Genomic DNA, 11777 nt, shown 5'->3' on the forward strand with positions numbered 1-11777 from the left:
CAATACCCAGTAGGATCAGTTCATTGATGGTTTGGGTCTTTTCATGAAATTTGTTGAAAAGAAGTAATGCCACCAGCATTACCCCATCCAAATGTTTACAACAGCCACAAGGGAGCAGAATTTGCCAACACATCTTTCTTTTCAGATACTCAATAGTAACTGTGCGTTCCAATACCCAGTACACCGTACTGTTTAGTATGTCCCAATACATACTATATGTCATTTGCAGTATGCCAAAAATATCAGGATGTCCTACTGCATCTGGTCATATTTAGCAGTATGCAAGCCAGGATGCTTTTCTGGCTATTCTGACCCACAATCCTTTGCACAGCGTGAGCAATAGGGTCAAAGTTTAAGGTGCAATGTCATGACATAGTAGTGTCTCCCACTTGTATGCATACTGCATGCAACAGTTCATACTTTGTAAGGTCAGCTGTCCGTACTAAATCTAGTAAAAATAAAAAAGTATGCGATTTGGAACGCAGCTCAAATAATCTGGCTCAGTGCTGATAATGAAATGATTGCAACGGTGTGCAGGTGGCGAGTTCAGATATAAAACATTTATGAACACGTTTCAACATTCAATTAGTTTTGTGCTCAATCACGTATAAAATACTTTCACTTGTGTATAGGAGGGGGATGTTAATCAGTCATGCTAAAGTCCAGGCTGCAGCAGCCACTGACCACATTCGCTACATGGAAATTCATAATCTACTCAAGAGTGCTTAGTTGCATTCCTTGTGAACTTGGATGCCAGGGCCTCCATCCAAAGACCACAACATCTCTGACAGACCATTTAAACTCCAGGGTGGATATTCATCAGCAAAGATAACAGTTACAAAACAAACAGTAAGTTTCTCCCAAAGGGGTATTAGAACTTATTACCTTTCATACACTTTGGCATGAACCTGTAAAGCCATAAGCAGCTGAAATAGTGGTTTCGTGTTGGATTATTTCTATAACGAATATAAATGCTACAACAGTCTCAAATAGTGATCTATTCAGGCATTCACCACAGTAACTGTATGTAACCTGTTCAGAGAGATAACATGACTTGTGTCCTTGATGAGATTAGCCTCTCAGTTCATTTTGGCTTTGATCTAGTCACTCAAAACCACAGTGATAACAACACACAGTAAAATCAAGAAAACTCAACTATTTTTAAAATAAGTCTCAAATGAATGACCAAGATGAAATACTATTATAACCCTTCTTTTGTTATTACTGACTTATTACCACAACAAGCACATAAAGCACCTGACAATTTGTTTTTACTGCCAAATTCCCCCCAATGCTGTGGGGAATTCACTGTATGAGTGTAAATATATTTGACTAATAATTAAATGCTCACTGGGTGGATTGACCTTGGTTATTGTGTCTACTCCAACCGGTGTGAGCCTGATTTTGCAACCTCGTTAGGACGCGTATCACTAAACTCGGACTCCTGTCGAAACTACAGAGGTATCGCTCAGTTTCAGGTGTTGCAAGTCTCGTGCGTAAACAGACATGTGCATTTCGGGTATTGTAGTCGCAATCCGTGAAAGGCCACTCCTCCGCCGGAGTTCCTGTACCATTCTAAACTCCCAGTCCCAAAATGCTCCGTGCCTGAGAGCAGACAGGGCAGAGCGCCGTAACGTGAGGAGGTGAACATCATACTCACGCCCTAGAAAAAAAACGTGTTTATTGACAGTGGATTGGCCTCTTTTCCTGCCAACGCTCCGAAGCAAAACTACAACCATCTCATGCCGACGGTGAGATCAATCTTTGTTTTCTTTTCTCGCATTTGATGGGTTTTCTTCGCTCATTTTCACAGTAGGAAGTGGCCCGTACGGCATGGCTTTATTAATGTGTAACTACTGAGTAGCTGTTTAGCAGCACACCTGCTGACACTGACAGGCTACATGTCAGTGAGACTGGTGCAGCTCGTGAAGCTGGAGCTTTAACGTCTGAATCTGTGCTGCTGTGTACTCCTTACTCCGCCTGGATTGTTAATGAATGTCAGATTTGTTTGAGAATTTATTGTCTGATTAAATAAAAATAAAGAAAAAAGAGAAACATGCACAAGATTATAGTTAGACTAGTTTATTTATTATCGAGTAGGGCTACAGTACAGGAATCACAGTACAGTGCATCGTAAATAAGCCCGTCGTGTAGTATTTCATCAGAATATACATTTGTACTGTCAGTTGTACAGTGGCACTGTACTTTGATCATAGCAAGAAGCGCTGAGAGAACCGACTACTGTGTCAAAGGCTTGACAAGACCAACCTGTTTTTGTGCACTGGTGTAAGAAACCACATTATTAATGACTGACTCACTGTGACAAGTCATGAATGGGTAGTGTCCTTTTACGCAAACAGTGACAAGCCGAAGAGTTGAGGCTTTATTCCATGCTTGGAACAGTTTTCCTGTAACAGACTGCAAAGAGCCCGAGGCTGTCTGCTGAGGGAAACATAGTTGAGAGAGAACAATGACTTTACTCTCGTGGCTTTTCTTGTGTAGGTGTCGGTTGTTGTCATGTGTCACAGCACCTCAAAATATAAGTCTGCTTATGTTTAGGCCCGCAACTACAGATGACTTTTATTTAAAAGATATATCTGCCTATTCATTTTTCTTGAATAATCTTTTGTAAAATGTAGATGGAAAAAAAATGAAAGATTACAGAGAATCCAATATAAACACGTTCAAATTGTTTGTTTTGTTCAAACAGCAGTCCAAAATATTTTCAGTTTGACTTACAAAAGTAGCAAATATTCATACCACAGACCCGGTAGACAGTAACATTTTGGAATTTGTGCTTAAATAATGACTTATGACTTGAATGAATGCAATAATATTGTTGGAGATTTATTTTATCAATTCATCAATTAATTGATGAATTGATTCAGCCCAAGAAGGGTTAAATTAATTCAGGTGATATCAGTGTATCAAAAACCACAGAAAGAATTAACGGTAAAACAAACATCCTGCAAAGTAGCATGAAATGTATCTAAACAGAAATAGATCGCACAGCTTATTTATTTTTCTTTTCTCTTTCCCTCTCGCTTTTCTTTTCACCTTCTCCTTTTTCTTCTTCTGTATATTTAAAATATATATATATAAAGTATATATATATATATATACACACATATCTTTCTCATGCTGTCCCATTACTTATTTGTGTCCTTTTATGTTTTGTAAACCAATGACAGCTGTTGCCTTAGTATTTGCTATTAAATCCAAATTGTCTACATGTGTCGGCACAAGTTGATAAATAAATGGAGAAAAAAATCCAGGATGCGAAATAAAGTAAAGTTGTTTAATATTAAAAGCTGCAAGTTCATTTAGAAATTAAAACAATACAGTTTTTATGTTTACAGATGATATGGCAGCTGGAAGAGCAAGGTCCTTCCGTCGTGTCGGGAGTCTCATGCGGAGTAAATCTGAGGGGACACTGATTGATCTGGATGACAAAGTCTCAACCAGTGACAACAGGAATGGTAAAATGATCACTTTGCAGCAGAGACAGCCGCTGCTCTGAATTTGAAAACCTTAAGATAATGTTAATCAACGTCCTAACCAAACTCCTAATATTTCCACAGGTGTGTATGTGACACAGAACTCTGAGTGGCCCCTTTCAAACCCAGAAGACGCACGTTCGTCTCAGTCGAAAAATCCCTTTTGGAACAAACTGTCTCAATCGAATCCTTTCTTGGATGACATTGTACACAGCAGCACAGTCAACCACATTTCTAGCTCTTTTAATGTGAAGCAAAACAATGAAAACCCTTTGGACACAAATAACGATGACGCCTTTAGCACATCTTCGGATGAAGGCAACGTGGGGAACTTTTTGGAAACGAAAAACCAAGCCACCGTCAGATCTGGGCGATGCAGAAGTGCCTCGGACATCCTGGATGATCTGGAGAGAAAAGTGCCAAAACGAGAGAACAGCTTCAAACCGACTGGGCCGGTGCTGAACCCAGATTTTGAGTGGCTTAAGAACGACAGAGAGGCCTACAAGATGGCCTGGCTGAGCCACAGGCAGCTAACCCGCTCGTGTCTGGACTTAAACCTGATGAGCCAGAGTCCAGGCTGGGCTCAGACACAGGCCACTGACTTTCAGGTCATCTGCAAGATCGGCCACACTGGAGGCTCAGTACAGTTGCCAGCCTCAGAAATTAGCATCCATGTCCCAGAAGGCCATGTTCCTCCAGGAGAAGTCCAGGAGGTTACACTGAAAGCAATGCTAGACCCTCCTCCTGGACTCAATAACAACTACGTGACAACCCTGAGTCCACTTCTAGAGGTGGTCCTCAGCAACATCAACATAAAGGAGTGCATCTCTCTGGAGATGAAACTGGCCGGAGAGGTGAAGAGCGACCCATTGAGTCAGGCGATGACTACTGTGGTCGGCCTGGTGTCCAACAAAAAAGAGGGACCTTATATTAAAGTGAGCGACTGTTACATCAACAAGAACATGATGCAAATTAAGCTGCAGGACCTTAAGACGCATTTTTATGTAGTTGCAGTCGCCGAGGCTTCTGGAATCCAGTCTCCTGCTACATCAGTGTGGGATTACCTTGATCGCCAAATCACGGTAGCAGTTTATGGCCCCAGGTATATCCATCCATCTTTCAAGGTCGTAATAGTGGTTTGCGGTCATGAGGACGTTCCGCCGAGGCTTCCGTTTTCAGACATCTGCAGGGGAAACAAAAATATACCTCCACTTGTGCTGCAGCTTTGGGGGAAACATGGGTTCAAACCAGACAAACTGAGCAACCTTCATGTCGGTATTAGCCTCACCGACTCAATGTTCAAAATCAAACCCGAGGACGAACTGAAAGAAGTGAGACAAAGTCGGCTCAAATTAGGGACAGTTTTTCACCTGCCAGTTGCGGTATCTTGTGCGAGTAACACAGAAATGACTCCTTTTAAATTAGATCTGCAGGTGAAAGAATCAAAAGACGCAATTGTTGCACATTTCCAGGTGCCTTCCCCTCCCGCAGCACCCGTCAGATCAGTGCCGAGGCAGATAAGCGCAGAAAAGCGCATTGAAATGACAAGAAGCTCACCTATCCCCGAGGAAAGTGTTCCAGATTTGCCCAAATTCACAGACAGACCTGTGAACCTACAGTGCTATGGTGTGGCCTTAAAGTCCGTCTTCCGTCAGCCACGCGTAGACTACCTTCTGGAGTATTTCAAGGGGGACACTATAGCTCTCCTGTCCAGAGAGACTGTCAGGTCAGTGGGTAACTCCAAAGTAAAGGAGTGGTATATCGGATTCCTCCGAGGCAGGACCGGTCTGGTCCACTGCAAGAACGTCAAGCTCATAACCGCAGACCAAGTGATCGACTTCACCGGCATTCAAATCACCACAGAGGTCCTCTTGGACAACATGACGCGGCCCTTCAAGAAGCTTACTTACATGTACTCCGCCATCCAGACGCTGGTCACTGAACACATAAGCAGCTGGAGAGGTTTGGCTGATGCTTTAGGGTACGGCAAGCTGGACACGATCACACGGAGGCACGCTGAGACTCAGGCTGATAAAGTGGCCTGCGTACTCGAAACGCTGAAGGAAGACTGCCACGCTGAGAAGAGCAGGAAAAAGTTTCTGCATGAGCTCATGGTGGTAAGTCGAGAAAAACGATATAAATCGAATATTCATACTCGATATTTCAATCTCTGTGTGCACTACATACAAGAAAAATAACAAATCTTGTGAAAACACTGCAAATTTACAAAATAATACACGTGCACACAACCCACCACTCATGCCGTAGCAATTTCACAGCCCGTATGCTCCGATGTCCTGTGCTTCCCATGGTTTTAGTGACCGTTTATCTCTGCGTTTGTCACCACAGGGTCTGTTGAAGATGGACTCGGTGAATCTTGTGGCCCAGCTGATTCAGAACACAGTCATTTTGTCCACAGCTGTGGAGCTGGGAGCTCGATGGCGGGAGCTCGCGGAGAAGATGGGCAAACTGTCCAGTGCTCAGATAGCGGACTATGAGGCGCCGCACCGAGGGAAGAGCGGGGAAGTCGGTGCCCAGGTCAGCTTAACGGCACACACTGACACAGCAGGGCGATGGATAAAGAGTAGTTAACACTGATTTCGTGGCATTTCCGCAGTGAATATGATGTATGATGATTCCTGTATTTTCTGTTCTGTTTAAGGCAATGTGGAAGCCCGCCTACGACTTCCTGTACTCCTGGAGTCTGCGGTATGGGGACAGCTACAGGGACATGATCCAGGATCTGCACCTGGTCCTGGACAAAATGAAAAACCCTGCCACCCGACAGTGGAGGCAGTTGACTGGTGCCCTCATCACAGCGAACTGTCTGGATATCTTTCGAGCCTCTGCATACCCAAATTCCTAAAACACGCACTTGGGAATAACAGAGAGGTTTTGTTACACAGCAATGAGGCTTTGATGTTGTTTTTGATGTTACTCATTTTTACACAAAGCATTAGAAGCTACTTCATTGAAATTCAATCAGGTACTTGCACTTAATGTTTGGATCTCACTTGGTGAATGTGAAATATTTTTCTTACATTTCTGAGCAATGAAGGAATGTCCTTTCATCTTACAAAGAGAAGAAAATGAAGAGTAGTTTGTCACTTGTCTCTATGTCTCTATGTACACAAATGTGATGACGCCTTAACGTGAAAGTTCATTTTGGTGGATCTATTTCTGTCAAATGTTTATGAGATCAGTTGTTCCCGACTGACATCAATTGTCCTGGGTATCAAAAATCTTATATTTATCTTTTATTCCTTTGCCTGTTAATAGTAGACTAACATTACCCAAAAGTGCATTACCTAAAGACCAGGTTAAAATAGTATTTATGAATCTAATTAGATTACTTCTAGTACATTAAACTTACCCATTGTATTCAGTTTGTTTTTTAAGGATCCACAGTATTAGGATCCACATCACCTTTATGGCTCCTGTGAAAGTTTGTATCGATGGGATTTTTAAGTTTTAGTTTTCTGTAAAATAATGTAGGTAGTGAATACTAATGTGAACACTGTTGCCAACTAACAATCTCAAGGATTGCAGCACTGCCAGGACATTAAATAGAGTTTGTGTGCTGAAAATTAGAATGTTCTACCAAAGTTACGTTTTCCTGATGCCAGTAAACAAACCATAACGATGCTACTATACAAGTGTCTTAAACTATTGTTTCTTAAATATGACTTAAATGTTATTTTTATACTGTAGTGAAATGTTTTAGATATGTACAAAGCAGATCATTTCATAAGATAGACGATGCAACCATTGGGTTTTTTATGATCATGTTTTCTTTGCCAAATGCAAACCTCACTGTTGAGAGTGGTGCCATATACAGTACGCAGTGCCTTCAGTCACAGAAATGTCAACCAACGATTGATATCTTTGATACTGAAATAAAGATGTGTCGCATGAAATATGAATAAATATCAACTGCAGTAAATGATCTGATCCGTCTTCTAATGTTCAACTAATAGCTCAAATGACAGGGAGCTATAAAACTACATACTTATATTCAAATCATAGTTCAATACTTAACTTATGTGACATTTGTCCTCTTTCCAGTTAAGTTGTGTTGCATCGCGCCATGGAAACAAATGACTTTTCCCTGAAGTGTTTTCTACTGATTTTCTCAGACTGTTTGCTTTTTCCTGACACTGTTTGTTTAGGCTAGTTTCAGCTCAGAGCTTTGTGTGCTGGTTCTCTATCAAACAGAGAGCACAGAACGCTGAACTGACTTTACTTTGGCTCACTGACTGCAGCCTAGTAAAAGTAAATCAAATAGAGAAAATGGTATCAGTTAACAGAGGGAGCTGATTCAATCTCCCTTGTTGAGAATGGTTGTAAGATTGTGGTTTATTTGAAAGGGCTGAGGGTAAACAGAGTAGCAGTTTAGAGGGAACATCAAGGACAAACTCAGGGATATGAAACACTGGAGTTGATGTTTAGTGAGATGTAAAACAAGAAATTATTTCACTCCTGAGTTTTCTCTCGCTAAAATAAATAGCTTTGTAGAAACATCCAACAGACAATCTAGCGACATCCTTTTATTACCCTTTAATACCTCCAGGTTAGCCCAAATGATGTCCCTTTTCTGGCAGCAAGTAAAGAAATATCAGTGCAATAAGAAAACATTAGGATTGCTTAGACGATGACATTTCTTCTAAAACATAGAATCAATTCTGCTATTTGAAAAAAAAAGTCTTACACCCAAGTTTTAAGCATGCAATAGCAGACGTCCTCAAACCCAGAGGACAAAGGTTCACTGCTTCAGTGAGAGTCGAACATGAGTGAGGGTCAGTTCAGTTCAGGAAGGATGCAGTTTATCTACCTGCAGCTCTGACTCACACATGTGACTCATCAGAGATAAATGGTTAACAATGAGTTATAGAAGCAAAATCCATGATTAAATATCAATACTGAACATTGTCGCTATAGCTGTGAATATCTTAAACATATAAGATTTTGACTATAGTGTCATGTGCTCAGTTACAGTGTAAAATATTAGAGGTTACCAAAAAGTAATTATTATTATAAACATATATATGTATATGTATGAATGTGTAGTATACTTCGTGAAACAGTTATAATTGAGCTATACTAATGGCTTGAAAAATGTTCATAATGATCTAATCGTCTTTATATATTATGAAGGATGTAGCTTTTGCTGTTACAAAGAGAATACAGGGTGAAGCACTCACTAACGGCGAAATCGGGGACACAAAAACGTTTGAGGCATCCAATTTAAAAATGGACACTGCCTTTCTAGGCCCCCATTTCATGGATGCAGTGAGGCGTTAAAACTTTGCGACTAATGAAATGTGACCGCTTTTGTTTTGGGGGCTTTTTATAGCAGCAGTGAGAGAGTGCAGATAGCAGTTCATTATTATTTATATTGCTGGCTGTCTGAGGTTGTATATTTTTTACTCAGGAGACCTGCGTTTGTGTCCCTTGTGAAACCAAAAGTTGAGTGATTTCTTTACTGAAAACGTTATGTCACAACACCACGCCACTGAGTCGCACGACAGTACATCTGTCGCGTACTTTACGTTACTTACTTAATGCCAAACCATGATATTGTTTTTCTAACCCTTACTAAGTGGTTTTGTTTCCTTGACCTAACAGCAACTGTTTCACAACATTTACCACGTTCAAACCCTCAGCATCAGGATAATAAAAGGCTGCCTGGCTTCTGCCCAAGGGGCTGCTTGGAACACGGGACAATTTTTATTTGGTTGCAATCAGCAACCTCACCACTAGATGTCGCCAAATACTACACATTGCCACAGATTGTTTTTTAAAAATAGGTCAAAACAAAGAAATTACTTTATAATAGTAACAAGAGTAAATGTAATTTGTTACTTTCATCCCGTTTTTTTTTGGTCAAAATTGGGCATCCAAATGAAATGGCGTGTAAATGTTATATTACAATACTACCTTCTGCTTCCAGTGAGGTCATTGTCATCCATATACAATGAGAAAGCATCGATATGCAAGTCTTATACAATAATCTTCATCAGTTGTTTTGATGTTTGTGGTGTGAAATTGCTTTTAGCGGAACGGCTTGTTTTTCCACCATTAAGTGAGCCTTTGTTCGCCATTATTATGGGCTTTGTTACTGAATGATTCAGTTTCCATTAGGACAAAACTACTTTGCTTGCTTAGAGTTTCCTGGCATTACCCCAGTCTATGGAGCAGGAAATGCACTCCAGTAAACAGGAACTCTATACCACAACAGAGCCACCACAACACTTTGCCTTATGCAACTGTCCTGTTTTTGACAAACCACATTCACTCATCCACTTCTCAGTAGACCGCTGTCTGTCTTATTTTTACCACTTCACTCACAAAAGGGCATTTTTAGTTGCAAGAAGGGCTGACTAGCATCTCTCTTTTGAACTTTGGAAAGGCTGTTCTCAATGGAACTGTATGATCAAAAAAAAAACACAACATATCAGTCATTATAGAGTATGTGTCGAAGTCCACAGCTTCTTCCAGGCTGCTGTTGTGTTTCACTGAGAGCTCCCTGCTGTTCCTCATGACACATCAACGAATTAACACATTAAGTCCTTGTCACCGACACTGCTGCCAAACCTGCGGCAACACAGAGTGCTGCCTTTCAGTGTGAGAATATTTGACTGTATGAAGGAAATACAGATTCTGTCTCCTGTAATCATTGCAGAATAAAATGTGACTCTGAAAATGTTCTCGCACTCTAAAGTGCAATCATTTACTGCAGCATTTCTAAAATAGCCACACAGCTAAAACGCTAAGATTTTGTTTCTGATATGCACATTAAGTTTCTTCAGCATACTTTGTGTATATTTCATTGTATTTACCCTGGTTTTGTTCATTCAAGGCAAACACTCACCACGGACTCGTTTCAAGGAGTGTCCCAGACGGACCCTCTTCTTCATCGGGACAACGGACAAGGTGAGACGTCCCAAACAAAGCCCATCTCAGCTGCTCAGTCTGCTGTGGTGATCCAGGCAGGATTAAGGAGAGGTTGGCAGGATATTATTTTCTTTAAGGAGAAGAGAAAAAAGTGATGAAGTTGCTGTTTCCTCTGGCATTTGTCCCGGCTAACCGCCGAGACAAACTTAGGCCATTAGTGCATATTTTCTTCACAGAAATTTGAATGATACATTAACTGAGAGGACAGCCAACTATTCTTGGCTGTATTCAGTTATTAAAACTTGATTTTACTCTTATTAATGTGGATATCATCAAATAAATCTTACTATACAGAAGCTTGCGCGGTATATCTGCAAAACAGTGCTGTGTGTTTTTATGGGAAACCCCAAAACACCTTGAAGCATCACAAACCCTGGTGGTTTCAGCCCAGTGGGTGGCGCCATTGTATCGATCTTGAGAGAGTTTCAGTGCTCTCCACAGTTCCTCATTTATATTAAGTCTCATGTGTTATTAGTAACGAACACCTATGTAATGAATATTGAAACATAATAATGGGATCATCATGTATTTTATCGGATACGGAAATTATCTCATGACAGCAACACAATGAGTTCCCTGAATTTAATTTAAGTAATAAATAATAAAGTTCGGGAACACATTATTTTACCTTAACTTTATGGTAAAAAAAACAGCAAGAAATTGCAGTAGTACAGAAAATGTGATGTTTGGAAGTATAACTGAAAATGGAGAAGGATAAATGTAGAAATTAATGGATTTTGGGGTATTTTGTCATAAAAAAAGAGATTACTATAAGTAAACATGCGTGAGTCCAAACAGTTCGACTCAGATTTCTGAAGTCAACAGCCATGGGGGCATCCACAAATCACTGTAATGAACAGAAGCATTCCTCTGTCCTCTGGGGTATATACGGCTTCATTTGGTTTGCCTCCATGATATATGTGGAGGGCAAGAAGTCATTTAGCTTTAAATTTATTAGCCTGGTGATTTATGCGTGCTGCAAAAGGTAGTGGTGGTGTTTCCTCCACCCCACCACCTTTTCCCCACCCTCCTTCCCTTTCTCATTGCACCGTAATAATTAGGTAATAGATGATGTGTAAGAGGAGAAAGTTCAGCAATTAGAAAAGTCAGAAAGAAAGAAAAAGGGCTTACAGTTTCGATGGTCGCACTTCATTTATCACTGGTGTTTTAGTCACTAAGTAAAGGATGAAATAGTGAGACCAGAGCAACCTGCACTATTTTTGGAGTCCATACATTAGGAAAAGGAAACCCTACCACAACAAAACGACTACAGCAGATTCTTGCTGAATTTATAAAATGCATGTATTATAAGATGCCTGAAAACAA

General features: G+C 40.6%; 1 protein-coding gene across 2 annotated transcripts; it reads left to right on the forward strand.

The window, feature by feature from the left end:
• Positions 1-1632: 1632 nt before the first annotated feature.
• macc1 (MET transcriptional regulator MACC1) lies at positions 1633-7430 on the forward strand (the record flags this gene model as incomplete). 2 transcript variants are annotated; one of them, XM_079165479.1, is made up of 5 exons in its annotated part: positions 1633-1751; positions 3360-3479; positions 3582-5614; positions 5847-6035; positions 6160-7430. In XM_079165479.1, 4 exons carry the CDS (start codon positions 3365-3367, stop codon positions 6361-6363), a joined length of 2541 nt encoding a protein of 846 aa, XP_079021605.1. In that variant the 3' UTR covers positions 6364-7430. The 2 variants fall into 2 exon arrangements, with proteins under 2 accessions (XP_079021605.1, XP_079021604.1); XM_079165478.1 differs by lacking the exon at positions 1633-1751 and having other exon boundaries at positions 3350-3479.
• Between the last annotated feature and the right edge of the window lie 4347 nt (positions 7431-11777).

The sequence above is a fragment of the Pholis gunnellus genome (assembly GCF_910591455.1).
Source record: "Pholis gunnellus genome assembly, chromosome: 8".
In the NCBI taxonomy this organism is placed as follows: Eukaryota; Metazoa; Chordata; class Actinopteri; order Perciformes; family Pholidae; genus Pholis; species Pholis gunnellus.